Source organism: Aspergillus caelatus (assembly GCF_009193585.1).
Source record: "Aspergillus caelatus strain CBS 763.97 unplaced genomic scaffold BDV27scaffold_17, whole genome shotgun sequence".
In the NCBI taxonomy this organism is placed as follows: Eukaryota; Fungi; Ascomycota; class Eurotiomycetes; order Eurotiales; family Aspergillaceae; genus Aspergillus; species Aspergillus caelatus.
This window is the reverse complement of record NW_022475280.1, coordinates 1-18,334: the sequence shown is the minus strand read 5'-3', so window position 1 is coordinate 18,334 and position 18,334 is coordinate 1. Positions and strand designations below refer to the sequence as shown.

The following is an 18,334-nucleotide window of genomic DNA, read 5'->3' as shown; positions in this document are numbered from 1 at the left end:
AAAGACAATGGTATATCCCGTGAGGCGTGATGCTGACGTTCGAAAGTTCTTTAAGACGACAGTTTATTTAAATACGTCCAAACATCGGAGCCTCTGTGCACGGCTTTCATTCAAACAACCATCTGCCTTACTCAGGAAGTTAACTCTCCACACCTACCAGAGTCCAAACCATCTGAGAGGTGACACTTCATCTCAGCCTAGGCTGTTCGTTCCCAGATTTATTGTATATCCCCAAAACAAAGATCGTCCACGATGTCTTGTTCTCAGAACGAAATCGAGAACGCAACGGATTCCTCCGTAACCACCGAACTTTTGAGGGGAGATGACACTCACCAGCTTGCCCTGGAAGCATACAAAGTACGAAATCTTGCCTCATGTCTCGAATGCATGACTCGCGCCGAGCTCATCGGGGTTCTCCAAACCGCAGGGGACAATTACGTTGAAGTGCGTAGACTGGTCGAGTCTAAAGTATCGGAAAGGATGGACCACAGGACAAGGATGTACCGCTGCCAAATGAGCACAGTAACGGGTTTCAGGAGCTGTCTTCAAGCTGCTCGAAAAGCAATGGACGAGGCAGAGAGTCGCGTTCAATTCTTGCGCTTATGGAACAGCTTGCCAGACAGTGGCAATGATGACTTTACGAACATGGTTCAACTCATCGCCGATCACTGTGGGGCGTTCGCGCATCCCAGAACTCGGGCTAACGGGCTTACAGTCCTGTGCGAGATATGCTACATTCTCATGGATCTGGCTCGAGACAACTTTTGGGAGCAGGATCGAAGCAAGTACGGCTGGGATGTGAGCCTTGAAAATGCGATGTTGGAGGTAGTCACCGCGATGACACCGGCTGAGAGACAGACTGTGGTCGAGGATGATGACTTGTGGTCTGCCTTGGTTTATGTATACCAGGAGTCAGATCATAGGATGTTCCGTGCTTTTAAAGATGTGATAGATGAGTTCCCGAAGGTCGATAGTGCTACTGGGGATGATGATGGAGAGAATGATGGATTATGGTCGCTCTTCGAAGAGTCTGACCAAGATAGCGGACAGAACGAGGACGACATGGCGGAGGCTGCATAGATTATAAGAGTTATCTTTCCGCTGCTCGTCAAGTTTCATCTGACCGGAATGGCAAATAGTTGAACTAGAGTCTGGAATATACCCTCATAGTCACGATTGAATAGAACTCTGTAAAAGTAGTAGTAGTAGTAGTAGTAGTCAAGCCTCGCACAACTAAAGATAGTGTGATTAATGACCGTTTATTATAGTTCAATTCAATATTTCAATCGAAGCTCTTGCTCTTGGAATTTGCTTTGCCGAAGACGTTCGTATTTGGTCACGTATGAGAGGGTCGGTCATTATAGTCGCTCTCTACCATTCAACCAAGGTCACATATGCTCCAGAAAGCCTTTACAATGACATCACCAGACCTGATTCTTATGTAAGCCTAACATCCAGCACTGAATGGAACCTGTGGCATCAAGTTCTAGTTACTGCTATCGAACCACCACTAATCTTTGAAGATCGGCTGAAGTTGACGAGTCTCTTTGCCCTCCACGTCGACATCAAAGCCCTCTAGTACGGATTGCTCTCCCTGTGGTATTTGTGGATGTTTATCGCCCCCAAAACCTCCACTTGCGAAGTACTCATCGCCATTTGGCAAATGAAATCGAAGTAAGTCTACACATCCGTGTTGGCTGGGGTCGGGGTGGTATACATCCAGCCAGTCGATTTGCTTCTTGGCCGGGAAGGTGAAGCTGTCGTGAAGGGTGCGAATATCTGAAGATGGATCCGGCGTATACCCTGCTGCCTCATTTTCTTTTCCCCACCAGGCCTCAATGCCCCAGAGCACCGTATAGCTTTTATCAGCACTATCGAATTCCCCCGACCAGACATCCAGTCTGGTCAGAGCCTTTCCAGGTCTGTCAATCCGTACCATAATGTAGAAGATCGAGTATATGGAATTTGAACCTCACCGGGATAGTATGGATACAACGTCCTGCTATGTCCAGCTTCCTTCCACAATGACTTCACCATCATCTGTCTTGCTGTCTTTGTATGATTTAGATGGCGCTTGACCTTCCATTTTAGACGTCAAACGCTGGCCGTCTTGCAGCGGAAGCAGGTTCGCCCGTTGCTCTTATATTTTCGTGGATGACTTTCTCATCTGCTTGTTTGGCCGCCGCTTTAACCAGGAATTGAAAACTTTTCGCCATCCTACCTAGGAAACCCTTTGTATTCTGCGCAGTACCATATAGGGTACCTGCAACTCCAAGCACCATTTCCAGAGAGGCCCTCTTGGCTTTTGATGGAATCTGGATCCAATACCTTGTGGGATAGGAGTAGTCCCCGGCAGAATCATTTTCAAACGCGAACCCAACCCGAACCTAGCCCATCATGGGTTGGGCTTTGGGTCTAATCCTTTAACCCATTATGGGTTTTGGGTTTCTAACTATAATCTATAACCCACGTGGGTTACCTATCTAAACCCATTTAAACCCATTCTTGCATAGAATAGGCAGTCTAGTCCCTGGTCATCTTACCAATAAGAGCAAAACTACGGCGGAACTAAATCTAGCTTACAGACAAAACTTTGGATTTAATGTTTTAGAGATGAGCGGGTTCCCTGCTAAACCTGACCAACTCTACTCTTTCTGACCACGAAATATTTTGAAGTGGGGTGATCTGTAAGATTATCCTGTTGTACCTCCCGCCCCGTCTCGACATACATAACTAATTGGCTAGTATATTATATAATTACCATCAAGCAAGTTAACTACTAGTTAGATAAAGTTAACAAGGGCGGAGAGTATAGTTCAATTCAACAGGACAAAAACTGATTCAATACGTTATAGTCACATCCAAACAGCCTAACACTTTCAAGTGAGATAAATATCAAATATGCCGGGCCCTTGACGGAGCAAGCGAAAGCGTGCAAATATCGCCGATGACACTCATATCGCACACACTCGGGATGACCCTGCCCCGTTAGTTAATACCACAATTCATCCGGAGGTGCTCCATGAACTAGTGGAACAGTTTATAGTTCCTAACTCCACACTTTTCCCAGCATATTCTCAGGGGTGCTGGAGATATGATCATATTATATCAAATCTGATTAGTCCTTATGTCTATATCTGTACTTTGACTCACAGTATTCATGCCACAGCCAACAATAGAGAGGTTGCCGAGCTATAGTAAGGTGAAGCCCTCGTGGAGAGCAATTTGCGCAAATATGTCGAAACCTATCCCTTGCTTGACTGTACGGCGACATTTGGACGCTCCACCTGCAAGATGCACATATAAATGCGGACACAATTATGCAGTCGCTCCAGAGAATCTGTAATACCCGGTTTATGGGCTTCCCACTGTGGTTCAAAGTATACTGGGTCAATACGCATGAGGAGATGCCTACAAACTTCACCACGCTCATGATCGCCTGCTACTTTGGGCTTGATTCAGGTGTGAAGCAACTACAAGACCATGACAGGTGTGGCTTAGACTTCGTTGACGATAAGCATGGACGATCAGCACTTGCCTGGGCTGGAGGGAGGGGCTCTATTAACGGACCTCAGCCGAGCATATATTTATCAGGCATGCCACCAGATGGTCATACAGCAACCGTCGTGAAGTACACTGATAACAGGATAACCCAGCACTGAAGCTAGAATTACTAGTTCGGTATAGTATTGCGTTGGTAGAAAGTTGGGCCTGGGGATTTGCCAATCTATATATGCTGTGTAGTAGCACACGATGCAGAGCTACACACCGAATCTAGTTATCTGACATGTTCAAAGGGCGGTTTATCACTACCTACCCTAACCATTTAAGGCCTCTCAGGAAATACAAACTAATCCAAGTGTGGATTAAAGATATTCAAATCCACGGTGACGATGATTACGAACCATGAAGCTGATTGCCGCAGCCGGCAAGGCGCGCCCCACACGTGCCCTTGACTGGACATCAACCGTACAGAAAATGCAACCTAATTCAACATGCTGTTCTTCCTACGTGTTATTTACTTTGTATCAACAGTCGAACAGTGATACCTAAATATCAAAACAAAGAAAGTAACAGCTACACGCAATGCAGGCAAAATGACCCCCCAAAGCCCAAGGTGGATCGCGACAGCTGGACGATTACTTAAGCGCGGACCCGCACGACGACCAGAAAGGAAAAGATACAACCAACATCACTCCAGCCCCAAACAACTCCATCTAAACCCAATCTTCCATTCCCCAACCATGCCCACAGACCCAGTAAAGCTGTTACAAACCGACAATGACGGGACACCCTCACCCCGTCCGGATTCCCAAATCGACCAAGCCATCGCCGTCAAATACTGGAGCGACAAACCCGCAACAGTGAACGGCATGCTTGGCGGCTACGCCCAAGTCTCACGGACCGATCTGGGCGGATCCCGGAACTTTCTCGCAAAGGCTCGTCGATTAGTTCCCGGGTGTCCGGCGACGGGGAAGCTCAAGCGCGGTGTGGATTGCGGGGCTGGGATCGGCCGTGTGATTAACGATTTTCTTGGTCAGGAGTGCGAGGTTGTTGATGCCGTTGAGCCGGTGGAGAAGTTTTCCCGGGTGTTGAGTGAGAGGCGGTTGACGAGGAATTGTGCGCTGGGGGAGGTGCTGACTATTGGTATTGAGGATTGGGTTCCTGGGGTTAAGGTGTATGATCTTATCTGGGCGCAGTGGAGTGTGCCCTATTTGACGGATGCGCAATTGGTTGAGTATTTGGTGCGGTGTCGGGGTGCTCTGACGGATGTTGGGATTATGGTTATTAAAGAGAATATCTCTGAGGAACCGGAGGGGGATATCTATGACGAGTCAGAGAGCAGTGTGACGAGGACGGATGAGAAGCTGAGAAAACTATTTAAAGAAGCTGGAATGCAGCTGATCTTGTCGGAGGTACAATCGGGCTTTCCTCGACAATTGAGGCTTTTACCTGTTATATCTTATGCGTTACGACCGAGGAGCTAGATACGCCGAATTATGGACTCTAATCTCTTGAAGTTCAATTGTCCATATTTTTGTGAGACTGTGACTATTGAAATTATTATGTCGCTGTCAATTTGGAGGTTATGACTTGGCTATTTGCGAATTGGCCGTATATTAACAATGATAGCCATTGGGATCAATGGCCCGAGTAAAGATGAGCAATTTCGGCTTATATGCACCCAAACAAATCAAACGCCGTCCCAAGTAGACATGTACAGCTATGCAAAGAAAGGAAAGACGGACAACTATGCCAGCATGTTCCCACTCGACCAAAAAAGCAACAATAACGCTTGGTCAAGGCTGGTCGTAGAATATATCCAAGGCACCAACAGGGTAAACAGCACCGTCAATATAAATGCAAATCATTATTACCCACCATTCTTCACCATCCCTTTATCAGAAACGCCCGCCGATCTCAGTCAGCCCACACAAAGCCCTAGACACTAGGTACTCCAGCTGTCTAGGCAGAGGTTTAGAGTAACGCTCGACTTCTTTTCCATCCTTATATAAGATCAGCGTAGGACGTTCCACTTTCGCATAATCGGAAATATGCTTGTGATCGCCCACATCGACTTCATAGAATGCCACTGTGTCACTGTATGCATAGGAAGCGAAGTCATCATAGGCGACATCAGTATCCGACAAACGACGCCGGGAGTCACGGAAGTTGAAGACCGCGTAGTTAGCGCCGCTGACTACGTCGTGATATGTGTTCAAGCTAGTTCCCGGTCAGTATCATGCACAGGGTATCGATAATATTAGTTTAGTTTCTCTTACTCAGTAATCTTGACAGATCCCATTGTCCCTGCGATTATCATGAGCCTGCGCTGGAATAGAAGATATTCGGTTTGGGCCTTTTGAGGTGGATGGTCCAGTTGTAGAGCGTGATAGTCTTGTAACCAGGGCCTGGACACTCTTTAAATAGTTTACTCTATTTTGGAGACAAAGCGCCACCATTGAGATAGGCGCAAGTATTATGGTATGATCAGGAAGTGTGGGTATAATAAGCTTAATTCGTCCTACTAGCGTGAAAAAAGAGCACTTCGGGCAAGTTGCGAATGTTGGTTATTGGTTCTGGCCTGACGTGATTGGGATAATGAATCATGATAACCAGTCTTTACCTAATTCTGACCGCAGTAGAAGCTATTATTACACTATAAAATCTGACACATTAAGTCAGAACAAGTACTCACCCCTCCTCAACCCTCCAAATCAAATCAACCATTAGGGTATGCAGTGCACACGTCGGACCTGTATAGACCCTGAAGTAACAATCAATCACCCCCGCTAATAGTACGATGTACCCGCCTTTCCCCGTACTGTGATATGAGTGGATAATGATCTCTGGAAATAGACTCCACAGAAGTCTGGAACCCGTCATTCCAAAGTGGTGTTATCTCATTCTGACGAACGACGCTATGGGCTTCATGTCTCGTTACACTCGATGACGAAGCCATTTGCTAACTTTGGTAAGTAACAATGCTTCCTACTGCTGGTTCGAAGAAAAATTACAGAACGATGGGCTGTCTATAACGAAAGAGTCTCTTAGGTATTCTTGGCTAAAGCATTGATTGGCGGCTCGACAACCATTCTTTTTTTTTTGTAACCCGAATTGGGTTACCTCCTTGACCTCGTCCAGATTTCCATTAAAAGCATCCCGTAGACGTCGGGTTCTTTTGCCAGAGTTGGAAGGCCGACATTGGTAATTTGGCTCTAAGCTGAGTTCAATGTTTGAATGGAATATGTTTGAGGTCTAATGGCATGGTTGATCTGGGCCCTTTTATCACTTTCGATTTTTATGGTTGACGTAAAGACGTGAAAGTTTAGCGTTGTATTACGTCAGATATTAATATTGCCTTTTTCCTACAATAAAAACATTTTTGCCTCAATTCCTGGGCCTCTAGGAAGAGGCTAGAACACCGCCAAGAAATGTAGTTTCCATTCATTAGCTAACCAAAGGTAGTTTTTGGAGTATCGGCTCAGAGTCACCGAATTTACTGCCGACGAAACAGTTGACCTAATAGAACACTACAAAGGCTATGAACCGAGCTCAACTAGGTAATTCAAACAGTTCAAGTGGTTCGAGTTCACTAAATCAGTTCAAGCAGTATATCATATTATATACTGTAATTCGTCCGTTCACTGACTCGAGCAGATCTAAAATATCGTATATAAGACTTTGACAATACTCCTTACCCAGACTTCAAATTAAGCTTTATAATGATCTTCTAAATTGCTATAAATATTTCAACTGCTCCATCCAATCGTTTAGTTATCTTGTCTATCTAGAACTACTTAGACTGACTTGAACTGGTTGATGTTCGGGATAGAATAGTGTGATTCAACCCCAGAAGTCGTACATGGGCATACTTACCCCGTTCCCTATGTAAAATAGACGCAGTCGGAATGCGTTATACGGGATCGCTTAATTTAGTAGCCTTTGCCAGGCCGTTTACCCTGCGTAGTAGATGCTTCATTGTGCTCAATACCTGAACTACTTGAATTGCTTTAATTAAGTAAACTGATAGCAATGCTTCAAGACAATTAGAAAATAAAACAGCTTAGGATATTGTTCGACAGAGTAAACCTCTGTATTAGTACAGAACATAAAAGGGGGTGTATATGAGATCCGCAAGATAAATGCCAAGAGTGCAGTTCTCCCATAATACAGTAGATAGCTATTTTAAAGGCATATATTACAAGACCGAGGTTAGGGTAATACGCAGTATGATTGTGCAATAATTTCTACCTACTACAACCCAGGGAAATGAGCGATTGGTGCTTGTTGAGTTAATGAAAAATGCCATTTTATATGGATATAGTGGCGTGCATCTCGTTTACCGATTATGTTGTTCACAACGTGAAAGGCCAAGTTTATAAGTGTAAATATACAGTTTTGAGCTGTGCACGTCTTGTAAAATAAACCTCTCACCTGGCAGCCATGATAAGCAATCGATATAGCTCCAATCTGCTTAGATATGATCACCCCATTCCTTTCTTCATCTCGTTTTCATATCAGGATTATGATTCGCATGATGCTCTGCCAGAGATGTACTTGTATATGCCAGGACTTCTGCAAAATCCCGGTCAAAAATTCTGCGAGACGTATTACAACTACCATGCAGGTATTCCACCCTCAGAAATCATAACAAGCAGCTGTGATATGTGCAAACTTCTTGTACCATATTCTTTCAGATCCCTGTCCAGGGTTCACGAGTTTACGGGGAAAGACCATAAGGTGACAATTCACAAAGGCGTCGGTGACGTGTCTTATTTTTATTTGAGCTTCGATGGTGGCACTGACTGCCACGTGGAGGTTTTGTACACAATAAAAAGCACAGATATCGTGAATGACTTTAGTATCAAAGACAGACCACCTGGCTTTCGGCTGGAAAATGCCATTCCGACCGCCCAAAGGTGGATCAAGGAATGCTTAGACGGACACGAGACATGTCCGAAGGATACACAGCCACGGTCATATCCAACCCGACTACTCAAAATACAAGAGTCGTCAGTACGCCTTGTTTTGCCCGCAAAGGAGGATGTATCCGGTTCTTATGCGGTCCTCAGCTACTGCTGGGGCCCAAACCCGTCATTTCTCCGCCTGTCAGCCTCAAACCTTCAGACTTTGCGAGACGGCATACCTCACTCCAGTCTTCCACTTGCATTTCAGGAAGCAATTAGGGTGATGAGAACTATTGGAATCCAGTATTTGTGGATTCACGCCTTCTGCATTATTCAGACTGGCCCTGGAAGCGACGAGGATTGGAAATCTGAGGCCATGAAAATGCAAGAAGTGTACTCGAACTTCCTCGTGAATCTTTCACTTTCAACAGCTCCCAATCTAGATCATAGCTGTCTTGAAGGTCACCATGATACAGAGAAAAAGGAACTTCGACCCTTTCAAGCTCATGTCAATCCGAACGATGGCGACAATCGCGATGCGGGACCGGAAGACTGGGTGATAATACCGTCGTGGTATTATTCGGGAGGAATCCAATGTCAACCACTTGGAAAGAGAGCATGGGCTCTCCAAGAGTGGTTTCTTGCGCCGCGAGTTGTGAGGTTAGGCCGAGGGGGACTCTTCTGGGACTGTAACCAGATCCCAAGTGCGAGCGAGACTTTTCCATGTGGCAGCCTGGTGGGTCCGAATGTTGCGCCAATGCTAATCAAGTCAATACCAAGGAAAAGCTGGCTATCAAGACCTGGAATCCATATGGTTGACCTTTCTTGACAAATATAGCAATTTCGATCTTACCTATCCCGACAAAGACAAGCTTATAGCATTCTCCGCCATAGCAAGTAAGATGGGCCAGGCGATGAACGATGTCTACATCGCTGGTCATTTCTAGAAAACGCTTCCCCACACCCTCACCTAGATAGTCGAAGATCATAACAGCGCAGCCCAAATAATAAAAAGAATCCCAAGTGAGATCTGTGAGGAAGAGCGCAAGAAACAGAACAGAACTCCCACGTGGAGCTGGGCTTCGATTGATGGACCCGTGGTTGGGGGTTTGTATATGTATTCGCACGATCCCACTGGGATTGCAGAGGCGAAGTCTTATGAATTAACTCTACTCGATGACAGTCACCCATATGAGGCGGTAGTCTACGCGAGCCTCAGAATCGAAGCCTTCTGCAAAGAGATCGAACTGGTGACAAAGCAGTTTAATTATCCTCATCTTGACGCACGTTTTGAAATATTAGATGAAATGCCGATAAAGGGACATTGCGTGCTGCTGGCAGCGTTGATACATTTTAATCTGGGGGGCGAGGAGTGTGCTGAGGGACTGATATTGAGAAAGAAGGGAACAGCTGGGGAAGAGATGTACGCCAGAATAGGGATTTTCCTTCTCAGGCTAGATAAGAACAGTACCTTGGCCAACATTTTCGAACAATAGAAAAGATCGCTTACTTTAATATAGGGGAACTGCGGGCTAACTGAAATTGTCGATAATCTTCCCATGTGATTCATTCGGAAGTTTTTGTATTGCAGACTTAAATACAAAAACACACATAGAAAGGGTATGGTGAATACCATAATTGCTATATTCCCCGCTACTACAGATTTTAAATAGATTGAACATAATAAAGATAGGAGCCATGAGACTGAATTCCATGGTTATTTCGACTCCTTTTGCTCTCCTTCTCGAAGACCGCCACTACACGATTCAAATCACCACGTCAAGGTGCTCCCAACTTTCCACTGCCGCTGCTACAACTTCACAGGGCGATGCCTAACCCTTTAAGTATCACAAGGTGGAATGCCATTCGAACAATTCCAGACTTATTCCCTATGAGCTTGCCATTGCTTTTATGCCATGATTGTTCTTTGGTTATTGCCTGCGAAATGTGCCATTGCCCCTGAGGAATCGGCCAAGGCCCAGATCCGTAGGGCCACCTCTGCCATGATGAGCGCCAATCGGATTGGAGACATCTGGGAATTAAATATATATCCTACTTTTGTAAACGATTTATTTCAAAGCTGTTGGTATTCTTGATAGACAGACCTATTCATGCATTGCATGTATTTACATTCATGTGATAGCCCCTCAGGGTAAAGTATAGCCTCCATCTACAACAAGATCGGCCCCGGTAGTATAGCTTGAAGCATCCGAGGCCAGATATAAATAGGCACCCTTGAGCTCATGCGGCAGGGCTTCGCGACCCATCGGAATCTTATCTTTCCAAATATTTTTTGTCTCATCAGGCACAAACGTCGAGATATCAGTGATAATGTACCCCGGTGAGACTGTATTGGCGCGCGCAAATTGAACCCATTCCACCGCAAGTGATTTACCTGTTAATCGTTAGTGCTTTCCAGGATATTTCAGGAACAGTGGTATCAACATACACAAGTGGATCACTCCAGCTTTAGCCGCATTATACGCCGCTTGGAGTTGTGGTATATTGACAATGTGGCCACTCATGGAAGCGGTCGCAACGAAGCTACCGTATGTGAAGCGTTCAAGAGGATTGCCAAATATATCCGTACCCTCTGTCTTCTGCCTTCTCCAGTGGGCGCCAGCAGCTCTGGCACAATAGAATGTTCCATCCAGATCGGTTTGTGTCACGTCTCTGTAGTGGTCAAGCGGAGCATCAATCATGGGACCCTGAGTCCACGGAATTCCAGAGTTGGCGATGAAAATGTCTAGGCGACCGTTAAGCTCGCGGACACAATTATTTAAAAGCTCTTCCACTTTTTCGCTTTCGCGGATGTTTATTTGATATGCACGGCCTAGTACATGATTAACCAGTAAATTCAAATGAGGTGCGCAACTTGGAGATAAAAGATAGTATCGAACATACATTTAACGCCGTACTTGGCTTCAATATTTGCGGCCTCCTCGACGGCTTTACTATTCCTATTATACCAAATCGCAACGTTGGCGCCGGCCTCTGCGAGCGCATGTGCGACGCTCAACCCTATTCCCGATGCTGCGCCGGTGACAACGGCAGTTTTTCCCTTTAGTGAGAAGAGGGCCATAACACTTTGCTCCACTGGAGGGGTGGTGTTGTTATGGCGGAAGAGGCCATTTACGACTGGACCTTCGGACATTGTGTGTATTTTCGTGCGTTGAGTATGTGACGAGCTGGATTGAGTAGACAGGAAGAAACGTGTACCTTATACATAGCACCCGATGCCCGCATTAAATAGCCCTCCAGATAGATAATGTGCTACCTGCCATGTGGAGCTGTCCCCACTGTAGTTCAGGCAGTCGTTGATGTTGTCATTGATACCGCACTATGGCGCAGATTCCGGCGGAAGTTCCTCTATGGACACATTGTTCACTATTACCGGGCTCAACATTTACCACAGGGTAAAAGTAACAAAGCATTGAAAGTTCAATGTCTAGATACTGGGAGCTTTTGCATCTATCTTGTACAATATCTTCATTTACACAACGTGTAGGTAATGTGCGGTGGTGCACCAAGGAAACGCTGCGAATGTTTCCTAGATCCAACCCCGCAATATGGTTCGGTTCCGAACATCGTGCAATTCCGGCGGAAGCTCGTTTCTGTCTACTAAACTTCGTTGAATCAGTCCTTCATACGGCATAGTGTGGTGGGTCCTGGGTCCCTTCTCTTCTGGTTTAGGTAATGAATCCATAGTATGCGGTCGGACTGATAACGAGGGGATACTCTGGCCTACAACTTTCACCCTCCTCTATTTAGGTCTGTTTTCGATTGTGTCGTCATTCACACTAACCAGGGTCATATCACCACATACCTAGTACGTTGCTAAAGCATGGAATATATCTCCGGTTTCTTCAACTGGTACCGTGTAGACCCGGGACGGGAAACCGGACTGTGGGACGGACCCACACCACGGCATGTATGCACCGACACTTTGGGGTTGACCGCCATGAGTTCTCTCTGATCAATGTAAACTATAGTTTTATTTGAATTGTCCTCTCACGTAGCTTGTAGTGTAGGTTATACAGATGTAGGTAAAAGTCCGTATCCGCAGGTTACGTTGCTCAGGCAAGGGATCAAAAACTGAATGAACGCAAGTATGCTAGGGCCGAATAACAGTACTAGCCAGATGGAGACCCACCCATAAGCACTTAAGCCCATCTTTTTACACGCCCGTTCAAAGTCAGAATGGCCTGGATTTTTGAAAAAGGATATAAGCAATGCTCATCCTCTAAAATTTGTATTACATAGCACTAGCAGCTGTAATTAAATAGTTCTCGTCTCGTACGGGACATTGGACACTACGATCGTCCATTTGGAGATCGCAAACCGAGTGGGAAGGAAATTTGCTCTTCTACATGGTCCGTGGCTGGTTACATATATGGGAACCACACATTATATGAGATGGTAGTTGCCCTTTCAATGCCTTGAACAACCGACCATCAGATCCAAGGTGGATTTCATGTACTATGTTGCTATTCTTGAATCCAACAAGCGTCAGCTAGCGGCTGATCGATGATCAATAGGCCACTGGGAACAAGTTCTCGAAATACCAAACCAAAGTTTAGAAACGTCGGAATCGTTTCTTGAGGGAAGGAATAAAGAGGTTTTCTTAGCATTCATGAGGGGAATGTTGCAATGGAAGGCAGAGGATCGAAAGACGGCCAGAGGGCTTCTTGAGGATCCTTGGCTAAAAGACCGTCTATAGTAGCTTGCCGGTCAATCTATCGCGCAACATTGTTCTTGATTCCCTTTTATGTTTCCATACCGCCTCCTGGCATTTGAAACCCGGATCCTTGAACGTGACTTTCAATATATGTGTCAGTAAACTTTGGAGTTCTTTCGTTCATCATATGCATAATTTTCAATACAAATATCATTTATCTGCTTGTCAATTCTTCTACGACGTGGAGAAGCTGGGGATCTCGCGGTAGATCATTCGCTTGACGATGGGGATATTGGAAGTGATTAGTCAATATTAGATAGTATGGAAGAGGACATGCTCAGAGATGGGGATTGTCTCTCGAGAGATCCTAGCCCTTCGAATACTGAACCCAAAATTATGGTACACGGGTCTCAGATAGAGCAAGAAGTCGTTAATCTACCATTGCTCAAGTGGTTGCCGGATGGCGAACCTGATTTCTGACATGGTTCGATTCAATTCCATCTCCTAATTCAGAGATGTTTCATATATAACCATATTTTACCTAACGTGTTCTTCAGGAACCATGTGTACATAAGTCAAATTACTTCCTATATTCCTCATCAATCTGAATCAATGCGTCCATCCCATCCCGCTCCAAAGCCTCCGTATCCAATACCATCGTCGCTATCAAGACCGCCGGCTCCGTCTTGCTAGCATTATCGCTGATCCGGTGATGGCATCCCGGCGCCTCATACCACGATCCGCCCGTCTCAATCACCTTCATCGGATCGTCGTTCATCTTGTTCAGGAGTGTTCCGCTAACAACATAGGCCGCAACGGCAGCACCGCCGTGCCGATGTGGGGGTGTGGACGCGTTTGGGGGGAATTCAACACGAAGGCCGACAATGCTCTTGCCAGGGGTGTGGGTGAGCTTGTATTGGTAGATGATATTGATGGCAGGCATCGGACGGCTAGTCTGTCAGATTCGCTGTTGGAATGGGTGGTAGTGAATATACATACCTGGGGTCGTAGGTTGGTTCTTCCATTTTGAGATTTCAAGGTCGCTGATGGTTTTGATTGTCCTGTGGCTTCAGTTGGGAAGTACGTCAGAATCTTTTTATATTCCTATATCTCTCTTATGGTGAACGGTTATATTGTATCATACGACCAGTTCGCATAGGCTATCGTCGACGTACCGAAACCCTATTCGGCCCGAGCAACATAGGAATAGTATACGGAGTACATAGTAAGTAGTACATCCCGCACCGGCAATCCGATAGGCTATCAATAGCCTATTGTATTCCGACCGCAATAGGTTACCAATCTCAAGTTTCATACATCCAAGCGCTCATATATTCGGAGCCATATACTTTACTTACTACTGACACAAAATGAGTAAAGATTTCAATAATACAATAAGTGTCCAATATTACAACCTCTACGAAAAGAACAATGGATACGGCTTTAAGCCTCCCGGCGACTAAGATCGTTGACATGTGTTGGCTGCGGTCGGAACTGGGCAAGGTCGAGCACCCAAGCGTTTCTGACAAAAATACTGCTGCAGCTCTTCATCTTCCATTAGTATGATGTATAATAAAGTCTCAGAGAAGCTGGGATGGTTGATGAGGATTGCGAGAGCTATAAATTCCGTCCGTGCGAATGTACGGGGCCGCCTTCTGCCGTTGTGATTAATATTAGAACGTCTCAGTTTTTTACACGGAGCTAATCTATTAAAGATGCCAGGCACCTCGCTAGGTTCGGACTTCCAGAACGTTATACATGGTCAAGGCATGCCTCGGCAGAGGACTTCCTCCAATTAGTCCGTTTCCAGGTATGACCATGGAATCACGGAATGATCCAAGGCTCAGTGCAATTGACATCCATTATTGAACACGCGACAGCCTTCCGTATTTTCATACTCAACTATGATTGGTAGTTAATTCTTGATATTATCTATGGCAACTCATATGGCTGTTACTTCCAGCGATATCGGCCAGTCAGAAAGCTGGTTTCACTATATGTGCCTGCCAAGACTGTGAACTTTATTAAGGAGCAAAAATTTTCCATGTCGTATCAACGTTTAGATAAGGATTCTCCTATCCGTGGAAAAGACCAGTAAGAAGTGTTCTGACTGGCGCGATCGTTGGAAAACGCGTGGAAGCTCGTATTTATGGATCCTAGGGTATAATCTCGGAGCTTTATAGCGTACCGTTGTCTCGGGCTGAACGGGCTGGATATGAAATGTCTTACCTCATGCTAAGCTTAGTTGACAATCAGGAACGCAGCACTTTGCCCTGACGTATTCTCCTCGCCGGGGGAAGTTGCCACTCTTAAGGACCTGGCTTGGAGTCATCTGTGACGGCAAAGCTCTAGGTCGCGAAATATTGCCACAAACGGTACGAGCAGGAGTATTCTCGGCGTGGGACGGCGGACACAGGCCGAGGTCCAGCGATACGAACCTTAAATGGCTTTCAACCACATGAACAAGAAATTTGATTTTCATGTCACTCCATGTCTGGTACACACAACCACTGCACCAAGGATGAGGCTGTCCTTTATCCACTGAATCTTAATTTTGAACATGATAATCCCTGTATCTTCCGAGCGTCTAGTCAATCAGCTCAATCGCTGCAAGAGCCACGCGTGCGCCACGGTATTATCCCCATTAAGCATAAGGAAATGTCTGGCCCGTGTCCACTGTGGATCCAGCCCAGTACTACATAGTTGGTAGCCACACCTTCCAGTCCCAGGGATTAGAATGTCGTTGTGACCCGTAGTGCGGACGCCTTCTTCTCTTTTTTCGCCGGGTCATGTCCATATGTGTCCATATATGAGCCAGGCCTCTCTCCCGTATTAATCATCACAGCGATGGATTGTTACTACTGGAATCACTGCTGTCCCCCTACATCCATCGGGTCGGGATGGTGTCAAATGTGAATAGCTGGGTGTGGTTGGCAGTCGTAGTACTGATCGGTAGGTTATCTTAATGTTGGGCAAATCTGCAGATCTCTAATAGATTCACCCTAGCATTACTACGCTATGTCTCCCGGTGGCTTCAATTGGGTACGCCCAAAAACTTCCAAATTGAAGACCTTGTGATGATTGTCAATGTGGTATGTATAGTGTTCAATGCTTTCTAAAATTATTCACGGACTAACCATACCAGATTCTCTACATTCTGTTAACGGTTTACTTGATCGAGGTTGAAAAGTACGGGACCAATGGGATTCCCTTAGACAAAGTCGACCAAATTGATCCCTCAACAATACCGAATCTTATCAAGGGGAGTAAGCTAGTGCTTGTAGTAGAGCAGCTATGGCTAGGAGTCATCTGGGGATGCAAGGCATGCTTGCTCTTATTATACTCGACCATGACGTGAGTGCACAAGCTTTCTTTAGCAATTAAAATCTAATTAATCGATAGATCGGGCCTTTCGCAACATCGAATTGTCAAATTAATTGGTGCATTCTGTGCGCTGAGTTTCGTGCTAGTTGAAATCCTCTTTTTCGCAGCATGGTGTCACCCTTTCTCCGCCTACTGGTCGGTGCCGCCAAAGAGCATACAATGTTCCGTCTACCGCAACCACCTCATCCTAGTCTTGGCCCTGAATGTCGCCACCGACCTGATGATCATGTGCATCCCACTGCCACTCTTGATCAAGGCCAAGCTAAGCCTCTCCAAGAAGCTGACGCTCTGCGCCGTTTTCTCCCTGGGTATATTCGTCATCCTCTGCTCGATCCTCTCCAAGTACTACTCTATATCGAATCCCTACGGAGACCGCTGGGTGGACTGGTACGTCCGAGAAGCAGCGACGGCCATTGTAGTCGCTAATATCCCTCAAACATGGACACTGTTCCGGCGGATGTTCAACTGGAAGTCCTTCTTGGCACACTCGTCATATAACCGCAGCCACAGCCGAAGCAAGTACACCAATCGTTTGGATAGCTCCACCATCCATCTCTCGCGATTCAAAGGTGGAGACAAATCGCATACGCGCTCCGTCGACATCACGGCGTCTGGTGAGCATATTAATCGGGACGAGCCGTTGGAAATCTGGGAGCATCGTCAGTTCCATGTCACGAATGAACCGGGAGCATCGAGCGATAGCGGTAGTCAGAGCAGTGTCAGCTTGGAGTTTGATACTACTGGACTGAATCCGCAAGGGAAGACGACCGTGACGACAATGCCTTGATTAGGTGTCTACGTGACGTGGTATGAATGGCTGGGATTGCGCTCAAGTTCCTATGGACTTAAATCCTCCGAGTCCGCATTATTATATTGCATGTATCGTTAGAAATAGACTCATAGATAATTAGAGATACCTCAACAATAGAGGCCACGCTTAGAGCTCAGAGAATACTCCACTCAGACAAATACCGGAGCCCTCCCGCCAAGCCTGATCGGCATTAACTGAGTAGGGTTAAAATCCTTCCCCGTAGCATTCGTCGCTCCAGTTGCCTGCGCTTGTGCTATGCACATTTCTACTATCCCGTCTAGCAACAGTGGAGCCTAGACCCAAGGATGATACCCCGGTTTTTAAGGATCATATCTACTTAGTAACCTCATGCCTAGATAGTAAGCCCCTCACAGCACAAGAGAGAACAAGCAAGAACGTGGTCTTCAGCCGTCCAAGTTTAAATACATTCTTTTAAAGCTGCGCTCGATGCCTTGGATCACGTATGATTAATCCGATACTTTTATACTGCCAAAAATCAAGGAATATCCAAGAAAATGCCAAAATCTTCAAGGTTCACATCTGCCTGAAACCTTATCTAGACCTATACCCTGTGCCTCCGGAGTGAACCCTCAACTTTCTACGCTAAGCATATCCTTTTCGAATTCACATTTACAACAGTAATATCCCGCCGTCTCTGTTCACCCCGGAGTGATAACTACTGGTCTCGTTGACAACCTGGGATGGGCGCATCACTGCTTTATCTATGCGACTGCTTCTAATCAGATGGTGACACCGGAGGAGGGTGCGTATAATCAGTTGTGGGCTGCTACGACATCTAAGGATCGTTTGATGACCGGTCAGTTTTATATGCCGGTTGGTGTTGCGTCTAATGATAAGCTCATCAAGACCGCACAAGATGATGTATTGGCTGGCCAACTTTGGGATTGGGCCGATAAGGCGTTAGAAAACTATTATCATTGATTTGAGAATTTGATTTGATTTATAGTAATTGTAATTTTATTTTATTCTATTTTATTTTTATTTTTTTTTTTTTGTTGTTTTTCTGTTGAGTGAGTTTCTTCGTGGTTT

The 18,334-nt window shown here is 45.7% G+C and overlaps 8 protein-coding genes across 8 annotated transcripts; 4 read left to right on the top strand and 4 right to left on the bottom strand.

The window, feature by feature from the left end:
- Positions 1-7: 7 nt before the first annotated feature.
- On the top strand, positions 8-1,080 carry BDV27DRAFT_141584 (uncharacterized protein; the record flags this gene model as incomplete). Its single annotated transcript, XM_032069848.1, has 2 exons — positions 8-61; positions 217-1,080. 2 exons carry the CDS (start codon positions 8-10, stop codon positions 1,078-1,080), a joined length of 918 nt encoding a protein of 305 aa, XP_031931964.1.
- A 430-nt stretch (positions 1,081-1,510) lies between these two features.
- Positions 1,511-1,939, bottom strand: BDV27DRAFT_153516 (uncharacterized protein; the record flags this gene model as incomplete). The annotated part of the gene is made up of 1 exon (XM_032071801.1): positions 1,511-1,939. One exon carries the CDS (start codon positions 1,937-1,939, stop codon positions 1,511-1,513), a length of 429 nt encoding a protein of 142 aa, XP_031931963.1.
- Positions 1,940-4,082: 2,143 nt separating this feature from the next.
- On the top strand, positions 4,083-5,020 carry BDV27DRAFT_121556 (AdoMet dependent proline di-methyltransferase-domain-containing protein). The gene has a single exon (XM_032065394.1). The coding sequence runs from the start codon at positions 4,098-4,100 to the stop codon at positions 4,986-4,988; it is 891 nt and encodes a 296-aa protein (XP_031931962.1). The 5' UTR covers positions 4,083-4,097; the 3' UTR covers positions 4,989-5,020.
- Positions 5,021-5,402: 382 nt separating this feature from the next.
- BDV27DRAFT_153514 (thioredoxin family protein) lies at positions 5,403-5,806 on the bottom strand (the record flags this gene model as incomplete). Its single annotated transcript, XM_032071800.1, has 2 exons — positions 5,403-5,724; positions 5,784-5,806. 2 exons carry the CDS (start codon positions 5,804-5,806, stop codon positions 5,403-5,405), a joined length of 345 nt encoding a protein of 114 aa, XP_031931961.1.
- Positions 5,807-8,055: 2,249 nt separating this feature from the next.
- BDV27DRAFT_141582 (heterokaryon incompatibility protein-domain-containing protein) lies at positions 8,056-9,907 on the top strand (the record flags this gene model as incomplete). The annotated part of the gene is made up of 4 exons (XM_032069847.1): positions 8,056-8,171; positions 8,202-9,151; positions 9,192-9,347; positions 9,390-9,907. 4 exons carry the CDS (start codon positions 8,056-8,058, stop codon positions 9,905-9,907), a joined length of 1,740 nt encoding a protein of 579 aa, XP_031931960.1.
- A 651-nt stretch (positions 9,908-10,558) lies between these two features.
- On the bottom strand, positions 10,559-11,592 carry BDV27DRAFT_166805 (SDR family oxidoreductase; the record flags this gene model as incomplete). Its single annotated transcript, XM_032074281.1, has 3 exons — positions 11,316-11,592; positions 10,861-11,244; positions 10,559-10,806 (listed from the first exon to the last, which is right to left on the bottom strand). Exons 1-3 carry the CDS (start codon positions 11,563-11,565, stop codon positions 10,559-10,561), a joined length of 882 nt encoding a protein of 293 aa, XP_031931959.1. The 5' UTR covers positions 11,566-11,592.
- A 2,066-nt stretch (positions 11,593-13,658) lies between these two features.
- Positions 13,659-14,114, bottom strand: BDV27DRAFT_166803 (cupin domain-containing protein; the record flags this gene model as incomplete). Its single annotated transcript, XM_032074280.1, has 2 exons — positions 13,659-14,039; positions 14,089-14,114. 2 exons carry the CDS (start codon positions 14,112-14,114, stop codon positions 13,670-13,672), a joined length of 396 nt encoding a protein of 131 aa, XP_031931958.1. The 3' UTR covers positions 13,659-13,669.
- A 1,875-nt stretch (positions 14,115-15,989) lies between these two features.
- On the top strand, positions 15,990-17,260 carry BDV27DRAFT_153510 (uncharacterized protein; the record flags this gene model as incomplete). The annotated part of the gene is made up of 4 exons (XM_032071799.1): positions 15,990-16,041; positions 16,096-16,181; positions 16,235-16,443; positions 16,492-17,260. 4 exons carry the CDS (start codon positions 15,990-15,992, stop codon positions 17,258-17,260), a joined length of 1,116 nt encoding a protein of 371 aa, XP_031931957.1.
- Between the last annotated feature and the right edge of the window lie 1,074 nt (positions 17,261-18,334).